Source organism: Nymphaea colorata, chromosome 5, assembly GCF_008831285.2.
Source record: "Nymphaea colorata isolate Beijing-Zhang1983 chromosome 5, ASM883128v2, whole genome shotgun sequence".
NCBI classification, from domain to species: domain Eukaryota; kingdom Viridiplantae; phylum Streptophyta; class Magnoliopsida; order Nymphaeales; family Nymphaeaceae; genus Nymphaea; species Nymphaea colorata.
In genome coordinates, this window is record NC_045142.1 from 7,509,046 (window position 1) to 7,532,792 (window position 23,747).

General features: G+C 37.9%; 2 protein-coding genes and 1 long non-coding RNA gene across 4 annotated transcripts; 1 reads left to right on the forward strand and 2 right to left on the reverse strand.

Annotated features, from left to right (window-relative positions):
- Positions 1–1,916: 1,916 nt before the first annotated feature.
- LOC126410093 (uncharacterized) lies at positions 1,917–2,689 on the reverse strand. The gene is made up of 2 exons (XR_007573486.1): positions 2,604–2,689; positions 1,917–2,514 (listed from the first exon to the last, which is right to left on the reverse strand). It is a non-coding gene; the product is annotated as an uncharacterized LOC126410093 (long non-coding RNA).
- Positions 2,690–6,049: 3,360 nt separating this feature from the next.
- LOC116254046 (uncharacterized) lies at positions 6,050–10,500 on the forward strand. Of its 2 annotated transcripts, XM_031629082.2 has the most exons (6): positions 6,050–6,332; positions 8,257–8,337; positions 8,432–8,681; positions 8,785–8,881; positions 9,003–9,068; positions 10,072–10,500. In XM_031629082.2, exons 1-6 carry the CDS (start codon positions 6,179–6,181, stop codon positions 10,267–10,269), a joined length of 846 nt encoding a protein of 281 aa, XP_031484942.1. In that variant the 5' UTR covers positions 6,050–6,178; the 3' UTR covers positions 10,270–10,500. The 2 variants fall into 2 exon arrangements, with proteins under 2 accessions (XP_031484942.1, XP_031484943.1); XM_031629083.2 differs by lacking the exon at positions 9,003–9,068.
- Positions 10,501–11,658: 1,158 nt separating this feature from the next.
- On the reverse strand, positions 11,659–18,900 carry LOC116254045 (probable sugar phosphate/phosphate translocator At3g11320). Its single transcript, XM_031629080.1, has 4 exons — positions 17,805–18,900; positions 17,077–17,180; positions 16,501–16,729; positions 11,659–12,228 (listed from the first exon to the last, which is right to left on the reverse strand). The coding sequence occupies exons 1-4, from the start codon at positions 18,285–18,287 to the stop codon at positions 12,082–12,084; spliced, it is 963 nt and encodes a 320-aa protein (XP_031484940.1). The 5' UTR covers positions 18,288–18,900; the 3' UTR covers positions 11,659–12,081.
- Positions 18,901–23,747: the final 4,847 nt, after the last annotated feature.

Here is a 23,747-nt window from a genome sequence, read left to right on the forward strand (position 1 = left end):
GGTGTCTCTACAAGGGCCGGAAATGGTGATGAAGGTGTCCATTGATTCAGTTAAACAGAGAATCAGAGTATACAGAAACTGAACTGTTTACAAATTTTACTCGCATATTTAACCCCTGCTAAATGGCGGAGAGAGAAAGAACAGGTGAAACGAACTGATTCTCTTTTCTTAGCTTAAGAAATCTTCTTATTTTCGGGATTTCTTCATGAGAGTCGATGCTTACTATTTTGTTCCTCGTTTATCAGCTTCGGAACAGACAGAAAAATGCTTAATCTAGTTTTGCCATCAAAAGGGAAAACTGAAAAAATAAAAGGCAAAAATGAACGCTGTGACGAGATATTTTCCTGCAGGCGTTGCAGTATCCCAATTTGGTAATCAATGCTCCAAAGGGAATCATGAATTGAATATTTCTACCCTGCAGATGCAGGCCCTTTCCTGATCTAAACATTTTACTACGAAAACAAGTTCATTTGGCTACTTCCTAGAAAAAATTCTGAAGTTTTTGTTTGAAAAAAATGTCTTCTAAGTAGAGTTGAAAGCGATCACAGAAGAATAAATGGCACCATTCATCAACGAAACAAAGGTGAATCCTAAAGATGGCATGATACCACTCACCATAAAGCGCTTTTTTTTTTTTTCAATTTTTTCCTTCAGAAAACAATATCAAAGACGCCTACATGTCTGACGCTATCACATTCTTGCTATTTAAATGTCTGATGTTATATCCCTTCACATTGCGTCAAATGAGTTGTTTGATGTATAAAAACTAAAGGCGGAGAGACAAGCGAACAGCTGTGCTGGACTTTGGGCATCTTGGTCTGTGTCCCACAATGGGGAGAGATGGGCATGGACCCCTCTCATGGGCCTGTCAGGGACCCATCAAGCAGCTGGCTGAGAAGAACAGGGGGGGCATGATAAACTAAATGCACCCTTATCATATGCTCTTCTTGGAAATATGCTCTGTCCTCAAGAAGTGATGGACCTTTCGGCTTCTGAATGAAACTGGTATTGTTTGCTGAGACCAATAACCTTAGTTATTTGGAGAGAAGAATTTATGTTCTTAGAACTAACACGCTCTCTCGTAAGTATGTGCAGTATGGTGGGACAAGGAAGTAGATGCTATCAAACTGACTAAATCAGAAAGGGTAATGGGCAGCCATGAGGCTGAGTTTACTTTCAAAACGCCGGAGAGGATGAATCTCGACATTTCTTCGCCGGAGGAGGGTGAATGGATGCTTGCCGCCAGGGAAGCCCCTGATATAGCAGTCTTCGGCACAAATGGGAGCAAGAACTGCCATGGAGCTCGAGATATTAAGGACCTTCGTCCTACGTCCTTACTGTAATACTAACAAAATTTTTAGCTAGAGTTAGTGGGGATGATCAGGGGGCTTTTCTCTCTAACCATAATATCCATGATCAATCTAGTTCTTGAAATGATTGATAGTCTAGAATGAAGCAAGGGGAAACGTTTCCTGATGAAGATGGAATTGTCTAAAGCTTTCAACAGGGTTAGATGGAGATTTTTGAGCCGAGCATTTCACATTTGGGATTCCTGATGGTTGGGTGAGAGGAAAAAAATGAAGTGTGTCTGGAGGACGTCATTTTGTGGTGACACTAATGAAAGGGAGGGGCCGATTGACAGTTGGACAGTTGGAACACTTTATGAGTGTTTCATGCATCTGCCACAATCATGAAACACTTACAAAGTATTTATAAATAGACAAGAATGCTCATACTTTCCTAGTCAGGGAGGTCTCCACGAGGAAGGTCCACTCTCTCCCCTTTTCTTTACCATTGTAGTGGAAATTCTATCCAGGAGGTTGAAATGGAGTTGAAAAAAGGCAAGATTAAGTTAAAAAATGACAAACATTTCTGGTTTTCATTTCCCAAGCATCAGCAGAAATTGACAAATCATATCTTGTGAAACGTTTCCTGTCTATGATTCTGTGCGAATTGTCAAATCATATCTCAAGTTCTTCACAGTCCAAAGCAAATGTTTTTTTTCTTCTTCTTAATTTTGTGGTCAGGGGATTAACTCCAGAAACCGTTGCCAAATGCAAGTGGAAGTACCATAGTTGCATAAACTCAGGACAGCTATGCGCTCAGCTTCATTGAAGCCATAATTGAATGTTATACTGCTTGCAGGGAGAAGAATGGCCGTAAAATACTTGCCTTGTGTTAAGTCCACACGCTTCGAGACATGAAAAGTGTGCATCAAGCCGCCTCATCAACAAAACGCATCAAGGCGACTCCATGAGGCGCAGATTTACCTGAACCGTGCTCCTTGCAGTTTCTTTCTAAAATCTTTATAACAGATGAGTTTTTTTAAGTTTAATGTTGAGTCAGCGAAAACCCCATTTGCAGGCAGAAGAACCCCATTTCCAGGCTTGCTCTCTTCCAACGTTCCACCAGTCTCCGGTCATATTTTCTGTCCATCTGAACCTTTCCAGAGTGCCAATGACAAGCAAGCTGCATTTGCCATAAGTGGCTGCCAGTTCATGCCAGAGGTAGCCTCTATAGCCACCGGAGTCCACCGACATCATGCATACATGTCATACAATAAATAAATCAACACCTTCTTAACCTAGGTGTAGGTGCCTTACCGTCGTTGTGTTGCTGGTAGCTAGCCTGAGGCTTGCTGGAGATGGCCGGCGGCAGCAATGGCAGCTTCGGTCGGAGAGAGAGAGAGAGAGAGAGAGAGAGAGAGAGAGCTAAAGGGGAAAGTAACTTTGGTGAGGGGTTAGAAATCTTATAACAAAAAAGATTATTATGTTGCCTCACTTTCTTAAGGAACAATTTCAGAAAGAAGTTGGCTACTTTTTGTTTTAGTGGTTTTGCTAAATTTTTTAAAAGTTCTCGGATTTGGTCGTCAATCTTATGCTTCACCTCTCTTCTTCTCCTTTTGCCTCACTTCACAGGTTTAGAGCTTCGATTCCCCTCATCATATTTAACAGCATTGCTCAAAACCACTTAGCAATTGACAATAGGTACCCAAAAGAAAAACCATACTGATGAAATATAAAATATCATGAAGAAGAGGGGAAAGAGCTGTAACTGGTTATTGGTTTTCTTTGAAATTTCACTTCCGTGAGGAAGAATAATGTGCATGAATTCTTCTTGATGCTTTTTTCTCACGATAGGAATTCATCAACCACAAGACCGAGAGAAGAGAAGAGAAAGAGAAAAAGAGAAGGGAAACATTCACGACACCAGGAGCAAGTTGTCATGGGACAAGACCTCCAGAAGCAAACAGTCTAACGACAAGCAGAAATAGAGAGGGGCCCTGGCGGTGTGAATGTTGTGAGGTGCGCAATCTTGCGCTTCACCACCATGCACTAAGCATGGCATTGGGCCGAGGCCAGTTGGGTTTTTGGCTCCGGGGCAAAGGCTGGTAGACAGTCAATTTTTGTTTTGAATATCTAAAGCATCTTCTTTGTGCTACAAAAGGAGAATCACCGACACACAAGTTGAAACACAGCAGAAGTGAATTACCAAGACACCAAAAGCACGCCATGTATCTTAAGAAAACAAGAGATTAGATGAAAACTTCGGCTCTCTTCTAAACGGTAGGATATAATACTCATTCTACTCACCTAAAATGTTTGTCATTGCATCACTAGTGAAAGGGATAAGATAGAGGTCACCATCCTACGATGTGGGAATTTTTTTTAATGAAAATATACAGTTTTATGAACAAAATATGAGGAGACTTTTCATTGTAAGAAAAACAATTTCTTGTAGATGTTATTCTTTTTTGTAGATGGTTAAAATTTTCAGAGAAAAAATCCAACATCTCGATGCAGACTTTTTCTAATCCTTAATAAATTACAAAAATCCAATTCATGAAATGGATTAGTTAGGGCGCATCAAATCATTACGATTGGACAACTTAGGATATATACCTTACTACTCCATAAAGTCCAGATAAACAATGCATGGTTCAAATATTCGATATATACACGGATAAAACATTCAAGAATAATCAGTATTTGGAAAAAGAATGTGATGAATTTAAAAAGTACACATGCATGTAACAGTTATTATCTGTTGACTTGTTTGTAAACATAATTATCTTTCTCTTGTGAATTCAGTGGTGTTTCAGTCGATACTAGTATTTTCACACAACAGTTTTGTTATAGGGCCTAAGAGAACAACGAATAATAATAACAAGTTATCAACATCAAAACGTGCTAATCAGATCGACCATTGTATTCCTCCACTTAAAAAGGACTACTTGGATGGCTGTTCCTTAAATCTAGGGCCGGAGGAACATATAATGGGCATGCCTAAAACACAGGTAGGCTCAAATGATAATACCCAAATACTCTAAAACTATGGTTGTGGAGTGTCATCCAAATACTCCCAAATTTTAATGGGAATTTTTAAGAATAGGTTTTAAAACATATTTTTTTATGAATAACCTCATGCACACGTGTGTGTGTGTGTGTGTGTTTTTTGGGTCTTTTTCAAATCTAGATTTTGAGATTTGGGTTTTTAGTCTTGGCCAGATTTAGTTTTCACATCATCCAAACACACACTAAACCTGATTTTAATGGCAAAACCAGGTTTTTTGAAGAACCTGGTTTTGGGCTGGGGCATTCGGGCGTGCCTAAAACACAGGCAGGCTGAAATGATAGCACCCAAATACTCTAACAACCTGGTTTGAGAGTATCATCCAAATAAAACCAAATTTTCTTATGAGTTTTTAAGAATGGGTTTTAAAACATATTTTTTTACCAATAACCTTGTGTGTGTATGTGTGTTTTTTTTTTTTTGGAGTGGGAGAGGAGGATAATTATTCACTCTTCTTTTCAAAACTAAATTTTGGGTTTTCAGTTTTGGCCAATTCTAGTTTTCACATCATCCAAACATACCCTCAGCCTGGTTTTAGAAGCAAAACCTGGTTTTGCTTGAAGCACTTGGTTTTGGGCTGGGGCATTTGTTGTCATCTTCAAAAACTTGGTTATGTGAAAACTAAATTTTGTCAAGACGCAGATTCAAAAACAGTTTTTAAAACCTAGTTTGGATGTTTGAATGAAAAGATAAAAACTTAAAGAGGGAGAAAAAGTCAGTTTTGACTGAAAAGCTTCCAGGGACGTAGGTTTAAAAGCAAATTACTTCAAATTGATAAAATCTAATTTTTTATGTCTTCCAAATGTGTCTGAAATAGGGTTTTGAAGGCAAAACCAAGTTTTGTCTTCTTAACTGGGTTTTAGGTTATTAGATCCCCCCAAATCTTTTATATTTGTTCGAGTCTTTGGAGTATTTACATGGGTTCGAGAATTGCTCGAATAAGCTCGGATCGCTAGAAAACCTGACCATGAGAATTGCTCGAGTCAGCTCGAATTGCTAGAAAGCCTGGCCAGAGTCAAGGATAGCCTTGACTCTTTTAATAATTCAAGTTATTTTAAAACTCGATTGAATCGACGAATCACCTCACTAAGTGGACGAATCAACTCGGTGACCAATCCAGGGTAGAGTTGCGGGTTTACCAACTATAGTTTGGATTTTCTCCCCATGATAATTTCTTGTCTAGAGTTGGGACGGAGGACAGGTTTTTCCCAAGGTAATGTGAGCGTAACAGTGATGGTGTATTTGTAATTTACCTTTCACATTTACTTTTTCTGTCGGCTTTTTTACCGCTAGCGCCTGAAATTTACTATGAAATGTTAAACAGCAGAATGCAAACTTTTAAAAGTTAAGTGAGCTTGTTTTAAGTTGCACTTCCATTGAGTGGCTATTTGTAATTCTTACAATTTTACAAATCGCCACGTCTTGTATCTCACAATGTTTTGCTTTTATTTTTGAAATTTTGAGTCCGATTTTTCATTTTCAGATTGGAATGAGAATTTATTCCAAGACTAAGCTTGGCTCTTGGTTCGATAAGAAGTTGGGTTCGGACCAACCTCACACCCGAAACTCAGGTTTGAGCTCGAGCCTAACCGAGCCCGGGCAGTTGTAAGCTCGAGCCTAACCCGAGCTGCTTCCCTTCCCAAAAGGAAACAGGAAATTCAGGGCCTTTCAATAAGTAAGAAAGGAGCTCCTGGGCTCGGCCCCGATCGGGGGAGCTGCCAGAGCAAGTCTCTCTCTCTCTCTCGCTCTCTCATTTTTGTTTGCAACTCAACCAACTGGCAGGACAGAAGGTAGAAGCGCCACAAAGGAGGGAAGAAGACGAAGGATGGAAGCATTGAGGTCGTCATATGGGTCATCGTCTGAGGATACAGACGACGATTCTTCTCTGGAAAGAAGCAAGAAGCGGGCAGCAGTCAGCCCTCCCTCGCCGGAACCGCAGTCCCTTCCCCCTCCTCCTCTTGACCTCTTGGATCCGCCAGGTCAAAAATTTCTCGTTTAACTGATGCATGTTTATCTACCCTTCATCATCAGCGTCACCGTTGTCTTATTTGAATGAAAAATGAACACATATTGTAATTTCTTCTGTTTGTTATTCTTGGTTAATTTTTTTTGGTTGGTCCGCAAATGGGTTGAGTTGTCTGGGAACTGTTCGAGATATGACTAATCTCAAAGTTATGGAAATTGAGCTGTAATCCTGCAGAAAAGAACTAGACGTTTGTGTTAGTTGGACTAGTGCATGGGTCGATTAGTCAATAAAAGTGACAGAGCTGGCGATTGAGTGTTTGGGATATTGATCTGGTTGAGGTCGTTGAGGTTCAAAGAGGTGGCAACACATTTTTCTGGCTGATAATTTGTGAGGCTAACAGGAGTGGAACTTGGGGTGACATCAATGGAATCATCGATCAAACAAAACAGTTTTTCAGTGCTTGAAGGTTGAGTGCAAAATCTGCTCGGTAATCAAGAGACAAATTTAGTCCTCAGTTCGTGATTTTCTTTTGCAGTTGAATAGTTGCCTAGAAAATTTCACATGCACTTTTTTTTTTTTTTTCATTAGAGGAAATGCATTCTGAAGATACTTTTTAGGCCACTGGGGATTCTGTGGTTTTGCCATACCGTATTTGCGATTACTGCCTTGATTTAGTTGATTATAATACATGTTTAAGAAGAACTTGATGAACTTTAAGAAGTTTAAGAAGCCTTCCTTGCACGTGTTTTGGCCCTTGTATGGCTTCCTTAAGTAATGGCGTGATTCGTCAAGTAGGTGGTTGGTTCTGTTTTCTTAATGATCTAAGTTCTGTCTACTGCTTTACAAGTCTCATTTTGTGGTTGTTTAAAATGATGATTTCTTTAGAAGTACAATATTCTCTTGCATTTTGTTGACAGAACCACTGGGGTAAATATTCAGCTTTAAATATTACTATATATTATCTATTATTGCCAAGGAAATTGATTGGACAATTCAGTCTCTGAGACAGTTAATCCATGCGGTTAATAGTAATAATTGTCCTCTCCTCTCCCTATGTTAGATTATCAGAAATAGGTTAAAGGATTATTTGATTATCCCATGCCTAGAAATCATAAAAATTTTACAGTTGCAAGTGTTGTTTCATTGTCAAGACATGAAATGGCACTTTGAAGATGAATGAAAGCCATCACTGATTAGTCAATCTTTGCTCCTTTAAGCAGAGAACAGAGCCCTAAGAGACCGTACTTTGCTTTGACGAGTTAATTGAGAAAGAATTACAAAGTGTTCTTATTGCATTGAGTAATCTCTGGAGTTAGAGTTCTCCACATGGGTATGTGAATAGATATAGAGATTCCTTTTTATGGTATGTAGGTTTCTTGTTCATTGGCCATGTAGATTTCTTGTTCATTGGTCGTCTAATCTATGCCTAGGAAACTTCTGTGAATGATAAGATTTTATTGTTTTTCTGCAGTCATCTTATTTTCTTATATCAAATGTGGATGCTACAAGATAGGAAAGGAAGCTGTGCATATAATAAAGAACTTTAAGTATTTGTTTAGCAGAAATTTTTGTTATTTGATTGGCAGACTTTTCTTCCTAAGAATTTGGTATCTAGAAATAAAGATTTATCCATGATGCAAAAGTGAAAGTCAACTGTCTGACAATGGCTACTGTAACCTTGCTTGTAACATTATCAAGTTGGCAATGGCGTACACAGTATCAGTATAATCCTATGGTCTCACAGACATGGCATCACATGAACTGATAAATGCGTAGAAGTTTGTTTTCTTTATCTTTTTCTGTGGATATTATAACATTTCTTAAGTAGGAATTGCCATTAAATTTTTCCCGTTTTCTTCTGCTGCAGTTTTTTTTTTTTTATCATGGTTTAATGAGTTAATTGCAGCTCATGATATATAACTTTTCTTGGATTTCAGCTTTTTTTCAAACAAATGCAAATCGGGTTAGAAGCTTTCCGCACGTAGAAGGAAATTATGCACTGCATCTCTTTATCCCAGGTTCATTTGGGGTTTTCATTTGAACGTTTTTCATATGATTTTCTTTAGTTCGTAGTTTGTACTAATCGTCTTCTCATTCTTCTGTCCATGGTAGTCTTGATACCTGCAGTAATGAAGAAACAGTTGGTACCTTTAATCAGAAAATCTATGTTGCTTGTGGAAGGGCTTCATGCTGTTGATATCGACATCCCTTTGAAGGATCTCTGTGTAGATGATGAAAAGTTCCTGCAACTTGTCTTGGGAAGGGAGTTTCACATAAGCTTGTCTAGAACTGTTCCTATTCGCGTGCATCAGATTGATTCAATTGTCACAATGCTTCAACAGAAGTTCCAAGCCCAAAAGCGGTAGGTAAATTTTGTGCAAATGCTTCTTGTAGTTTCTGCCAGTTGAGCTTGATCAGCGAAATATTTAGTCACAAAAAGCTGATTGCCATTGTTGTCTACGCAGGTACTGGATAGAATTCAATACTTGGGAAGTGTTTGTTAATGATGATAGGACTCGAACTTTTCTGTCTATGGAAGTTAGTACCAGAGGCTTAAAGGAGGTATATGATCATTGCAGGGTCCTTGCTTTTTAATTTAAGCTTTTACATTCATATTCACGTATACATCTGTTTAGGTTCCTGTTTTAGTGCGTGGAATTAATGTTCTCTTCTCTTGTTTCAGATAACCAGGCAAATTCAAGTTGTGAATGATGTATATAGGTTGCATAATCTCCCAGAGTTTTATGAGGTGCAGGCACTTATCAAAATCCTTTACTGCTGGGCTTATTATGTGCAATATGCATTTAGATAATTGATTCTGTGAGGACATGTTAATTTGTGAATATATTTGGAATATCATGCAATTCAGTGTTTCGTGGAAAAGCTAATGCACATCGATGACATATCACTGGTAATCTGTATATTCTACAACCTCATGTAACTTGTCAGCCATGATACTTTTTGAAATAGCCATTGCCAGACTCATGCATTCTTGTACGACTTTCTGGCTTTTGCTGTTCTAATATGTCAATTTTCTACAGAATAATGATTGTATTCGTGCAATAATGGTAACAGAAATATTATCTTAACATGCAACAGTGATTACTATAGTCTCTTTGTGATGCCATTGTGTTATATGTCATGTGCGAGGCATCATTCTTTTAGCATCCTTCTGCTCATCAAAAAATTCAACCTTTTAGGCATACTCAATGTTTTTTTTTTTTTCGTAAATTGAAATCAAGAATCTTTATGACCTACCCTCAATTTCAAGAAAATACATTAGGCTTCCTGTAGTTTGAATTTCTTGTGCGGACTCTTCTGATTAGGTGATAGTGGTTTCAGCCTTTCAGCTATTGCAACCTTATCAGATTGTAGGAAAGATAACAGTCAGCGGTTGTGCATTCATCTCAATGAGCTTGATACTGTCTTCGGTGAAAGACTAATTTCCTCTAAATTGGTCAGATTTTTCAACATAATTAAGATGATTTGATCTTGTTGATTTCTCCTTTTGTAAAATTGTATCATACACTGAGATGACTGAAACGATAAAATCATACCTGTTTCCAGTTATAATTGATGCATGACGTGTTATTGAGACGTCCCTGCATAAAGCACTTAAGCTGGTCCAGATTTAAGAGTTATATGTTCCCATGATAGAGAAAATTTGTCTGCTTTCTAATACCATTCTGCAACTGCAATTTTGTATTTCCACATATTAGTCATGAAGTTAACTTCCAAGTTGATTTATGCAGAATCCTCGGCCACATATATCACTGGCTTGGGGACTTGGTGATATCAGCCATTCTTTGCAACAAGCAGTTAATGAACTGAACAGATCTAGGCCAAGTAGCGGATCTGCTCAGAAGAATATTTTTTCATGTATGTTTAATGGCATTGAGTGTAGAATAGGAAAGAAATCATATACCATCTGTAAAGTTTTAGTGGCATGAGAAGAATATTAGTGTTCACAACAAGCTTTTGTTCTTTTGCCATTTAAGATACTTGTTACTGCATTTCCCTGCATATATGTAAATATTATGTAACATCAATGCACTATGGCAGAAGAATTGGGAGGTGTTTTTTGTCCTTGGCAATGTGGATACTGGTTCGGCCTTGCTCTCTTGTTTGGGCAGCTAAGGAAGACTTTCATGCTGGCATTTTTATTGTCAGATCTTCTCTTATATGAGTAGCCATTTCGAGTGTGATAGTCAAGCATAGTGGATATGGTGATTCTAGCTATATTTTCCGACATGATCTTTAATGGAATTAAAGTATGGTAAACAACTTTTGCAAATTTCCAGAGCGTGGCTTTTAAAATGTGCTTGATTGGGTACAAATCTACTAGACCGTTCCCTTTTTAGGCCAAGGGAAACTCCTACATGGATCATTCATACGAGTACTCCCTGCCCAGAGAGTGCACACTCCCAATTTCAAATTTTCAGGCAGGGATTCATCAAAAGCTCATGTAGTATCTCTAAACCTGGGTTTTCTGGATGAGGAAGTCTGAATTATTAAGGGTGCTTGGCCAAGTACCTTTCAACATCATTGGTTTCAATACAAGTAGAGGTAGATGCCATAATTAGTTTATTATTGTGCAGGTCTAGTATCAGTGAAATGGCCTAGTATCAATGTTATTATTGTGCAGGTTTGTTGTATCTGTTCAGGTCTAGTATCATGTTATTATTGTGCAGGTTTGTTGTATATGTTCAGGTAAGCCACATTTACACAAAATAAAGAAGAGGATTCTGCCTACACGGAAGGAGTAGCTAGGGATGCAAAACGAATAGTCATAATTGATTCTGAGATGGTATATACCCAAAATTGTGAACATTCCTTCCTGGTCCGTTAATAATGTCAATCTTTCATCTTTTATTAAGCCTACTGGCTGGAATCTGAATGGAAAAGCTGGACTAACCTGGGCAGCTTTGTTACATGGCCTTAAAACGCTTGTTTACAGCGCGCTTTTAGTTCATGCGTTTCCACAAAAACATGTCTCAATGGCATTCGACAATGCTCCTCTCCGTGCCCTTAGAACCCGCATATATATTGTACACACGTTCCAAGGATCAAAACGAGCGACTTCCTAAACATGTACACAACATGTGCAAGAATTGTCACAGAAAACTCTTAAAATGGAAAGGCCGGTTGACTCATCAAATAACATGATGTACATCTCTTCCATTAATATGAATAAGTTCAATTACTACCAAACCGATCTTAGGGACCAAAAAAAGACACATAACAGCAACAATATCAATAAGCAAACTGACTCGGAATATCAGAATAGAGAGAGAGAGACACACACACACAGAGAGAGAGAGAGAGAGAGACTTATACAATTGAAAACTAAAGCCTTTTAATATACGTATTTGAAAGTCGTACATGAGCGAAGAGACATAAACGAGAATTTAACTTTTATAAGGAGCATCTCATATTAATTAAATAGAAAATTAACAGATAAAAGGAGCCGTTGTGTAAGGCCAATTCTCCAAAAGAATTATACGGCACTCTTTCGCAACCAAGTTAAAATAAAGAATGCCAAGCAACATCCCCTTTCCTTCCCCGAAAGGGAAAGCATAAAATAAAAAGCGAAAATCTCAGTTTTATTGAGACCTCTCTATCCTCAACTATTCTGCTGTTGATACAAGATGGAAACCTTCCTTCAAGTTTCCACTTCAAAAAGAATATGGGGTGCATCTGGCAAGCTGATGCAGCTGCAAACATGATCAGAGCTCCGACGTGGTGCTGCATGCTCTTGGTGTTCACTTGCACCGCTTCTTAGCTTCACTATAAAGAACAACACCAATAACTGTGAGTGTGTAACCAAGCATGCCGGTGACCGAAACAGGGTTGCGGAAGAGCATGATAGAGACCACAACTGCTACAGCACCTTTTGCATTGCCTAGCACCTGCAAAATGCGTCAAACCTGTCAAACCCGTCCTTAAGTTTCATGCAAAACAAGGGAATCAATTCGCTTTAACCACACTCCTATCTAAGTAGTGGCTGTGCCTGCTTCACTAAAAGCAGAGACCTGGTATCTAAGTAGAGAAACCAAGTAAGCAGACCCACTATTACCAATTGTGCCATCTATAGCACCTGCCACCAAGTTCTTAAGAGTCAAGACCAACATGGTTCCATGATATTCATCGTTGAAGACAAAATTGTGCATCAAACATCTTGCGAAGGCCAAACCAAAGATCTAAATGGTTGGTAGATACTAATAAAAAAGTCCAAAAATAGGCCCCCCATAAAAACAGGACTAACAAGAAAAGCTGCATGCCACTTCTTGGATGCTACTGGGTGGATCAGATTAATTATAAGTCCACATTAAATAGCAAGTAGTTACACAGAGGTGCATGTCTTAAGTTGGATGGATATGCTGATCAGCCCTAGGGAAGAGCCCTTTAGCCTAACCCTATACCACTACCAGGCAGTGGTAATTTCAAATGACTACCAACGCAAATGCCTTTACTTCTTTCCTATTCCTTCCGTTTTTTCTTTTCTTTTCATTTTCTTTTTTTTTTGTGCTTCTAACCCTTTCACTCCGCTGACCTCTACGTTCCAGACTGTGAACTAGGAAGTAGGTTTCCTTTATCAAGACAGCCATGCATCATAAATGACCAATACGGAGAGTAATATATCCATACATTTAGAAACACAAGCAATTTTTTGGCACTAATCACATTGATTGCTATGTGAAGAAACTTGAAGAAATAACTGGCAAAGTAAATTAAGAAAAGAAAGCCTAGACATATACACGTAAAACAAGAGCAAGCGAGAAAGTATAAAAAAGTAAATACAATAAACAGAAAAAAAAGCTTCAAACTAACCACATGGGTCAAATTTTTCTCAAATACCACCCTTTTGATTAAATCACATGTTTCAGTAATATATCAGGTTACATAAAAATGGGCCAAGTAACGGAGATATCTTTAATGGAAAAGAAACATAGGTCAGACCAAGGATGTCCAAGCAAGTCTTATGTCCGAACATCAATTTTATAATCTGTTTATTTGTTTTCCATAGTCATTAGTAAACGAAGAAAGGAGGTAACTGCCAAATACAAGAATTATATGACAACCTGGAGAATTTACAAGCATGAGAAAATGGACTACACCTAGACGGTAAAGAAAAGGATGGGAAGGCAATTGTGAAAATGAAAGGTAAAGAGCATTATGAGGTCAGTCACAAATTTTTATTGCCAAAAAAAAAAAGTGGACGTTTTCAGTAGGCAAATAAGACGAGATTTCAATTTATTACCAAATGAATTTCTCAATGTCTTGATATTATCATGACAAAAAAACTGTAAAAAAAAAAATCGAAAGCTGAAAGTAAAAAGGAAAAACCTTGAAACACTTGTAGTTTGCAAGTCCAATCTTTGGAATGTAACTCTTGAGGAGGGAGGACACATTTTTAATGCGGTGGTTTGTTGATAACTTGGTATGACATTGCGACTGGTGAGTTGTATGGCTAACTTATGGTGCCTGTTGGTTAGTTTTGGTTGTAATATGATACAGGTTACCTGTTAGTTGTTTACTTGTTTGCTGATTGTTTGTTATACAAGTAGCATCTTTCTTGCTCAATTAGCAAATCTTAACTTAGTCATTTGTCTTCACATTTTTTATCTCTTTATTTTACTTTTTCATTTATCCTCTTTTACCTATTTTTTGGATCTTTCTTTTTTTTTTTTTGAAATTCCTGATATTCTCTCGAAATTTTCCCAAGGAAATAACCTCACCAAAATATACTCAAAAAGCTTACAGATAAAAAATCTGAGGATTATATCTGTGACTATGCCATGAAGTATAACTGTTGATCTATGTTGCAAACACTAGGCAGGCCTAAGCAGCAGAACCCAGGCCAAAGCGGCAGACCATAGAAGGAACTAGTCAAAGCCTAAGCTGTGCATGGTTGGTGTCTAGGCACTCCTCAACAGAAAGAAGGGATAAAATGTAAAGAGGGGGAAAAAACAGAAGAGGAAAAAGGGTAAATGTGGGGGTTTTCAGAAAACTCCACCTTCGTCAATAGACTAGAAGATATAACAAAAATAAATTAACTTTTAGGATTAGAACCTAAAAGAAAGGTTTTGTTTGGACCACCTAGGTGCTAGATATTTGGGCTATTGCCTAGCACCTAGGCACACCTATGCATGCTCTTGAATACAAGCTTGCTGATCAGATTAAAATAGGTATTTTTTTTTAAAAAAGAAGAGGAAAAGATAACGACAGAAAGATGCAAAATATTTACATATCATAGAAAAGGTTGTAGATAAAAAGCATCAATGTTCAATGTTTCAACAAAATATTGTATACAGTAAGAGAGCAAGAATCAACTGTAAGAAAAATATAACTCGGTAAAAAAAAAGCATCCCAAGTTATAAAGAGAAAAATAATGAAATACTAGATGAAACAGGAAAAGTATCACGGACATGAAGTTCACAAGAAAATGTTGAAAATAATTGTTTCTTCCTTTTTCCTTTTTCAAATAACACTGTGTTTCACAATAAGGGGATTAAGAAATTACCTAATGGCTAATGGTATGCAAAGTGGGATTACAGTGGCGTTCACAGTTACGAGACACATAAATATTTTATTAAAACATAAGGTGAAATGATAGACCTTATCAGTTATCACCATTCAACTTAGAAACAAAAGCAACTCTCTTTTTTTTCAAGAATACTTGATTATTATTTCTCATAAATCTTAAATAAAGAATAACACTTATCTAAGCTGCAGAAAAGCTATTATTGAGGAATCTTGTTTGATTACTTGTCCAGCAAGCCAATAACCAAACGAGAAAGATATGGAATTCACTATTTTAACTCAGATGAAATCACGAAAATTGAGACAGATCAATGACTAGAAGGATCAAATAAATCATTAGTTTAGTTTTTCAGAATACAATGGAGAACCATTGGTCCAAACCAGTCACCGATCTTAATCTCAGAAACGAGTATTTCTTGCACTATTAACAAATATTTTTGCTCCAGAGAACCTTAGAAAATCTTGAAACACCAAAATATTGAAAAACTAAAATGAATATAAAAAACTGTATGAGAGAATAGATTCCACAAAATTATCCTAAAGAATCATGATCAAATGATTACAGAAAATTTTTTCAGGATTTAAAATAAGAAAGAAACCACAAAAATAGAGCACCTATAATCTTATATGCACAAAATATATAAAGAACAACTTTTTTAACTTCAGAAAATAATAATGATTGTTACAATATTATCACAATATACATTTCCGCCATCTCTTAATTTCTTATTGTAATGTGCATAAGTTTATCATAGCTTGCCAACATTATCACAGTATTTTTGAAAAGTTAATAGAAACAAGCAAAAAAGTATTTGAAAAAAAAAAAACATTAAAAAACAAGTATGAAAAAAGGCCTTTTTCCAAGGTCTCATGAAAACATAGGCAAATCCTGAGACAATGTTGAAACTTATTTGTTCTTTGATGATCTGATGCAGATGCCAGGTTTTTTTGTTGATACTATCAACTGCCTTAAATAATGATATCAACAAGCTTAAATAGTGATGCCAACAAACTTTGAAATATGCACTAATCTCAACCATGTAATCAAAATGATCAGACAGCTCATAAAAGGATAGATGTAAAATCGCTTCTGGAAAAATTAGATGATAGGTACTTTCTGGATTACAGCCTTCACAACTATTTAATATGATCAGATGGTTGATATCAGTACAAACTAGTGCCCATATTTACCAATGCTTAGATTCCAGAAACCCTTGTTTGACAAATCATTCTTTTTAGTTTTTGCCAACTGAATCAGTGGGGATGGCCTTGAAAACAGCTAATATCTGGTGAAAGAACTCACAAAAAGGAATCAAAACCAAGACATAATTGAATGATTTATATCAGCAAAAGTTTCACATTCATTTATTTGTATTCAGGAGGTCTGCATCCTCACAGCACTTGTGACTGCCATGATGGCATCATCTACAAACAGTTAGAACAATTAGCACCATAAAAAGGGAATGAGTTTAACCAAATTATCCAACAAATCAAACCAACTACCTTTCAATCTATTTCAAAACGAATAACCAAAAGATATGCTTAGTATAACAAAAAAGGTTAAGTATTATGTGCATTTGATAACTGGATCCATGAAAATGCAAAACAAAATAAAGGGTACAAGCTAGATAAGATACCTGGAGAGTTAAAGCACTGGTGTGCTTTGTAACCAAGAAATTGGTTAAGTTGACAAAATATGCCAATGATGAATTGAACAACAAATACCAAACAATCTTGACATCCTGTCTTGCAAGTGCAACAGTCATTCCCAGCACATTTGGCTCCATAAACAAGGTTGCAGGCAGTAAAAGCACCACAGCAATAGGGGCCATATAGAGAAGAAGATTCATGGAATTAAGTTTTTCCCTGTGAATAAAGAAGCTAAGAGTTTTAGTACAGTTTCAATTAGCACACGCCATTAAGTAGTCATCACATCAGAAGGATAAACATCTTTAACAGAAGGGGGATAAAACCATCCAGACAAATCACAAATATTTCATGGCATTGTCAATCACGGGGCAAACAAGAAAAGATATCTACAGAAGGCACACCAGTTACATATGCATGCAGTTAAGTTGTTGCATAAAACTGCTCTTAAGTAGTCACACTTATATACAAGGATAAGACAAGTATGAGATGGTTGCCTACCCAACCATCCAAACCACAGAAACCCTGTTCTTTTGGAAATGTAGCCACTAATAGCAGAAACATACCCTTCAGAAGACAGCAAGATCCCTTGAAGGACTGATTTTAGCGCCCTTGCAGCAGTTGCACCAATGCACATTATGAAACCAAACAAATGGAAACTTGGCTCGCCCTACAAAAAGATAAACATGGTTGTTTAGTTCACTACAGAAAAACTGATGTACATTCACCGACAAGTAAGACAAATTTTACATACAATTTAAACAAAGTGCAAGGCGATTCATCAAGCTCCTTAAAAGTAAGCAAGTAGACCAACGATCGCCACCAATGGAACCAGGATCAACTAAGATACATAGAAATAAAGCGACACTATTATAACAGCATCTTCAGCAGCCAACTATGCAGCATGTTATGGACACGAGCAGACTGCATCGAAACAAGGGAAAAAGCAAACGGTTGTATTGCTTTGAACAGCACCGGATGCCGTAAGGGCCTAAGGGGCACATTATTGTCGACTTACCAAACGGGGGAAAAAAAAGCCACTCCTAGAATCCACATCGTGATTAAATGATCTCATCCACAAGAAGAGTATAATGTGCCAAACAATATAACAATCTGCAACCCAGAGGCTAAAAAAGCAAGTCGTACGACGAAGATAATACATGCATCAAACAAATATTAGATCCAAATTCAACATGTCGATCAAGAAATGTAACACAAACTTGACGAATCTAATTAATTTAAAGCGCAAATAACGACAATCCAGAAAAAGGAAAAAGCGAGCTCGACGACTCACCCCGCTTGCTATGATAACTCCTGTGACGACAGGAATCAGCGTCACATACGTTAGCCAAGCCTCCCGCTTCACCGTCATAATATAAGCAAAAACTGCAGTGAAAAACGGCGTCGTCGCCCCCACCGCCTGGTTGAAGGACACAGGTAGGTACTTCAGCGAAACATTGCCACTAACCACCGAAGTGCAGAATATGGCGCTGAGGGCCGCGATTTTCATGAACTGCACCCTCGACCGAATCGTCTGCATTGGCACCATCTTGAACCAGGCGACCGCAACGTAGCACAGGAGCGAGCAAGCCATCATGTGGCACATCGTCAGGAAGATCGGGAACCGGAAACCATAGTTGCTGAGCAGATATTTGTTCAGCAAAAGGACCCCGATATTGGAAGCATACCACGACGAAACAAGTCCTAACGTAAACAAACGGCCGCCGCCAGCACCGCCGGCGGATTTCCCCGCCTGAAGCGGAAGCGAGCCCTTCATTTCTCCCCCAACTCCTGAATTTCCCCTCTTCCTCCGACCTCACCTCTCGATCAACACCAAAACCGAAGAATTCAACTCGATCTACTAACACTCCCAAAAGAACCACGGTTTCCGCAAGAAATCATCACAATCGCGGGTCCTCTCCACCTCCGACGAACTAAATCAACGATTGGCGAGCTGTATCTCCACTCTCCCGCCAAAAGATCACCAGATCCGCGGAGCTAGAGATGGAAACCCGGGCGAGCTACCGTTCGCGAGAGGAATCATGGGCGGAGGACTCAGATCTGACGATAATTCAGCCCAGAGGGAAGCGATATCGCAATCGATCCACGCGGAATTCTCAGGAGGCGAGGGGGGACGGGATCGCGATACGAGTCGGAGATCTAGGGTTCGGGAGAAGAGAATTGGCAGCCCTCATCATCAGAAGAGAAACATTCGGAAGAAGAGAAGAAGAGGAGGAGGAGGAGGAAGGAACGGTGGGCACCTCTCGTTCTCTCTCCCTCTCCCTTCCTCTCCGTCTGTCTCTTTTGTATTGGGAGGAATGGCGAGAAGGGAAGCCCTTCGCTTCGGTCAGGCCGACACGGTTGGAAGAATTGAGAGGAGAGAGAGAGAGGACGCAGGAGAACAAAAAAGGAAATGGCTTTTATGCAGTGGAATGGAATGGAAAGGCCAAACTCATCGCCCCTCGAAGTGTGAAAATTTTCGGTAATGCCATCGACTCGGCCAACCCTTGAACCATGCGTTTCCGTGTTGACTTCATGGCTTCGTTCCTTTCACAAAAGAAATTTCTGTAATGGACCGCTTTGTAAACATGATTTCCAAAACGGAGCTCATGCCTTTTGGTTTTTCACATTTCAGCTTCGCCATTTATTCAAAGAAGAATGAGACACAGTTATCTAATGTGGAAATTTATATACAACTATTTTTAGAAATCCGTTTAGAGAACTTTGGAAAAAATAAACCTGTTTGAGATTATATAAATAGCTGATCCAATAACGAAACATGCTCGCAAATGAATACTTCACATAAAAAGTATCTGATATCTGAATCGCAAACTAAAAAAGATGATCAAATGAACAAAAAAAGGAAATTCAAACTCGAAGCTTGTTTATGTTATACTACCAAAAGTCTGCGGTGTTTTTCTAATTTCTTCATAATGAAACTGCTCTTCCCCTCAATCTTCTTTAGTTTGGCTGGGTTAGGTTGGCTTGACTTTATTTGTTTATTTTTTCAGCTTACTTGCATAGCAAAATATCTCAAATATTTCCATAATATTTGTAGTTTTTTATTTCTTATACTTTTATCAGCAAAGGATTATGCTTTTATATTTCTGTGATTATTTCCATAATATACAATTCCACTATCCCCGTCCTTCCGTTATCAGTAAGTTACTCTTAAGCATGTGATTGTTATATTTAACCTAAAGTTTTCTCTCTCACAACTAAGATATAGAACCAAGAATTTATCCAAAACAAGCTTTTCCTTCCTTGGTTAAAATTGATTACTAACACAATGAATATGTCCAACCAAAAGATTATTAAAGTTGAAAATTTCAGTGGCCAAAGAACCCTTCATGATAAAACCATTAGGTTTGCTAATGTATAGTTTTTAGGTTTGAAACATGAACCTCATTTTTTTTTCTTGCATCAGCAAATATTAATTCTGGGTGAACGGGGTTTTCTACCGCCTGGCAGAAGGGTGAAGTCTCCACTCAACCCCTTATCCCCTAAAATAAGGCGGTAAAAACCATAGAAATTCAACATGAGAACCTACCTATTAGCCCCCGCACTGGCCATTGCCAACACCCTTGGGGATGACAAATGTTAATTGGAAATCTAACTTTATAGTAGCCTTTTTAAGTCTAATTAAAATACAAATGAAAAAGGAAAAAAGTGAAACCTGTTTGTTTTTTTGTGAATTTAAATAAGAGAACTTGGCTGACCCACAACTACAAGGTCAATTATGATTCGATTCTCATAGGTGTCAACCCATGTGAAAGCTTAAGCAAGCATAGGCCCTTGGAGAAGGAGTGCTACCCTTGGGGTTTTATGCTGCTGTGCGATTGAGATGAGGTTTTCTTGGGTCCCAACTTCTATCTATCTATATATATATATATATATATATATATATATAGAGAGAGAGAGAGAGAGAGAGAGAGAGAGAGCTTAGGCTCATGTGTAAGGGTTTGAGAGAGAAGCAACAAAAATCATCCACTGTAAACCCTCTTCAAGAGTAAGACTCAAGCCTCAAAGGGCATAGCATAACTGGACATAAGACATTTCACACTCAAGGTATCTAAGCTTCAAATCTCATGGTCACTGTCATGTTCTTGCGTGTTACTCCTCTGGGCTGTAAATGGTGGCAATCACGACACAAGGTTGAAGTAGTAACACTCAAGCCTCTTAAGAAGGGAACTAGAAAGAACGTAACTTCCTTGATCCTCTTCCTTCCTTCAAACTCGAAATCCTTATCGTATGAAAGAGAACGGGATTCTCCATTTCACACGGTGTCTTGTACTGGGGGCGGGGCGGTCGTTTTCTCATCTAGATTGAGACCTACCCTTGCATGTGAATAACACAAAAGGTTTACCCTATGATCTGAGCTTCTTATTTGGGCCCCCCAACACATCACATGTGTTTGGGGTGCCTTAAATTACAAACATAACCCCGAAACAAGGCACATAATGAGAATGAAAAGTCATTTTTCCATTTTATCCTCATGAGCAGAGGTGGAGTTAGAAATTTTTCATGAGGGGGGTCGAATTAAAGTTTCTAAATTTTGACATGGGCCGAAGTATCACTTTTCAAAAATTTTATTGAAGATAAATAAAATTTTCTAAAATTTACATGTCAATTTCGAAAAAAAATTCTTTTGAGGTGGGGCCAGGGCCCATGCGGGCCCCCCTTGCCTCTGCCCCTACTCATGAGGGGGTAACTTGGTGCATTCTCAGGGTGTCAAACACACTCCAAACATGCACCATGAACTCACAATTATTAAGATCAAATTGTTCAGGAGAAAAGAAGAAGAAGAAAACAACACAGTGAAGAAGAGAAGTCTAAAGTAGAAGGGCAAACAAGAAGTTCAATTGGCTATAAGAAGAAGGTCAATAGCATTATCAAAAGAAGAAGAAAAAAAAAAAACCCATTTGAGTAACAAAGACAAGAAGCAGGTGAAGGCGATGAAATAGCAAAACCTTGAAGGGGAGGCGGCAGATTTGATCACTAAAGATGCAAAAAAGGGAAGCATGAATGGAGGAAGAAAGGAAGAATCTTTTAGTTTCATGAAAGTGTGGAAGGACCTCCCTTTAAAGATGGTGATCAAGAAAGAAAGAAGAATGAGAAAATGGTATCAGTCTAAACTCATTCACACCCTGCAAGGTTTCATCTAAAGAAGGAAGAATGAAGAAAAGCCACAACCCAAACTCATTCACACACTATAAGGTTTCCATTTAAGTAGGTCCTTTAGAAGTGAAGGCAATAGAGGGAAAGAGATATAAAAGGACCAACTAAGCGAATTAGGACATCAAGACTTCCTAATGGTAAAAGACAACCTGTCACAACAACAAATAAACAAAAGAAGGGAGACAAAATAAAAATCAGCTTATCGCTGACATTAAAAAGGATAGTGTCGTTAAAGGTGGCCATTTCCCTGGAAAAACATCATCACTGGCATAGTCAGGCATTGCACTCAAAAAGACATGCACAATTTGTTGATAATCTTTTAGTGACACTTTTTTCACCGACATTTGTTAGTAGTTACATTAATGAAAGTCTTACAGATGCTTTTCCCTCTTTAATGAGGTTTTTTTTTTGTGTGTGCCACTTAGCAAATTTTGTATAGTGTTCAACCAAAAGCAAATTTTCCTTTTGAATAAAAATTTAGTTGGGAAAATGTGTCACAAGTCCAAAATATCCTCAAACACTGGAAGTGGACGAGACACTTTAACCATAGTCAGCTAGTAGAATTAACATATAGAAAAAACAAGCAAAGAGAAGGTAGAATTTTGTTTTTCTTACTTACTAGATCATTGAAATCTTGGTCGAAAACACAGAGAAGGAGAAGAAGCTATATACTTACAATAAGAATGTAGAAAGAATACTTAAAAGCACCAAAGGAATGTATTGCTTTACGTGGCAAGATTCTGTCACTGATTGGACTTTGTACTCTTTTGTTCATTAAGGACAAGAGAGAATCCTATGTTCAATTTAGTGAGGAGATTTCAAGATGCAAGAAAACTTCTATTCTCATGAAAGAAAGAAACGATGGGAGATTTACAAGAACCAAATTGATGTGATATCTAGGAATATAAACAGATTGAAGATTGCCTAATCAATGTTGAAAGGGGAAAAAGTGTTAGAAAAAAGTCGAAAACCCTTCTTTAAATGGAAATATCTAGCCAGAAGTTGAAATTGAGGTATGGATGACTCATGATAAGAAATAAAAATACAAAATATTTTCATGTAGTGGCAAGATAATAACAATATGAAAAGAACTACCACTTGTGTGGAAAAATAAAAGAACACAAAGTTAGCTGCATTCACTAAGGACATGCATGAGGAAGTAGTGAGGTTATACTTGGAAGGCTAGTGCTCTAGAGTATGAAAAAGATATATATATATATATATATATATATATATATATATATATATATATATATATATATATATATATAATTTGATTTTTAACGTGGAGAAATAGCACCTGGATTGAAAGTTTGTCACTCATCCGAAGGTGTAAATTAAACTCCAACATATTACCTCATCCCAAGAGCTTATGCCTGATTTGGTTTGCACAAGTAGGGCAGGGCATCGGGCCGGCCCGATAGGGAGTCGGGCTTGAGCCGGGTTGCAGCCTATGACTGCAGCTGGGCCCTACCCAACTGCCTGAAACCTGGGCTTGGGTTTGGCCTGATTAAACTATCATAATTATAACATTATATATATATATATATATATATATATATACACACACACGTAATTATACATACAAATAAAAAATATAAAAAATAAGTGATCATATGAACAGAGATTGGATCCTTTTAGATACAACTGCATATAGTTGAATTCTAAGTATAAAATGAGGGCCTCAAGGGACATAGTGCAGCTTGCGACAAGGTAGCTCACACTCAAACGAATCATGTGGTTGTTGTCATATTTCATTGTGTTACTCTTGTGAACTGCAAATGACGGTAAACACGACCCCCAAGTTGAAGAATGTATCATAAGCCTACTAAAGGCCGAAGCATGCTTGAAAGACATAAAGGTATGATACTATTGAGGGTTTTATGTCCAAGGCACTAATAAGTTTTTAAGAGGCGGTTGATATGTAAATAATGAAATGACTATGAGGTACCAATGTAAAAATAAGCAAGGTTGTATGGGCTGGTGGCTTCTATGTATCATACCTTTATGTCTGGGCTAGCAGCGCTGCTGACGATAGGATGGGAAAAGCCACTGGGCC

Excerpts from the sequence above, each read along its gene's own strand:
- LOC116254046 (XM_031629082.2), top strand. The coding sequence starts at position 6,179 with ATGGAAGCATTGAGGTCGTCATATGGGTCATCGTCTGAGGATACAGAC. Across the intron at positions 8,882-9,002 it reads GTACCAGAGGCTTAAAGGAG|ATAACCAGGCAAATTCAAGT; the intron begins GTATATGATCAT and ends CTCTTGTTTCAG. Across the intron at positions 9,069-10,071 it reads ATCTCCCAGAGTTTTATGAG|AATCCTCGGCCACATATATC; the intron begins GTGCAGGCACTT and ends TGATTTATGCAG.
- LOC116254045 (XM_031629080.1), bottom strand. The coding sequence starts at position 18,287 with ATGAAGGGCTCGCTTCCGCTTCAGGCGGGGAAATCCGCCGGCGGTGCT. Across the intron at positions 17,181-17,804 it reads GAGTTATCATAGCAAGCGGG|GGCGAGCCAAGTTTCCATTT; the intron begins GTGAGTCGTCGA and ends ATCTTTTTGTAG. Across the intron at positions 16,730-17,076 it reads ATCTTGCTGTCTTCTGAAGG|GGAAAAACTTAATTCCATGA; the intron begins GTATGTTTCTGC and ends CTTTATTCACAG.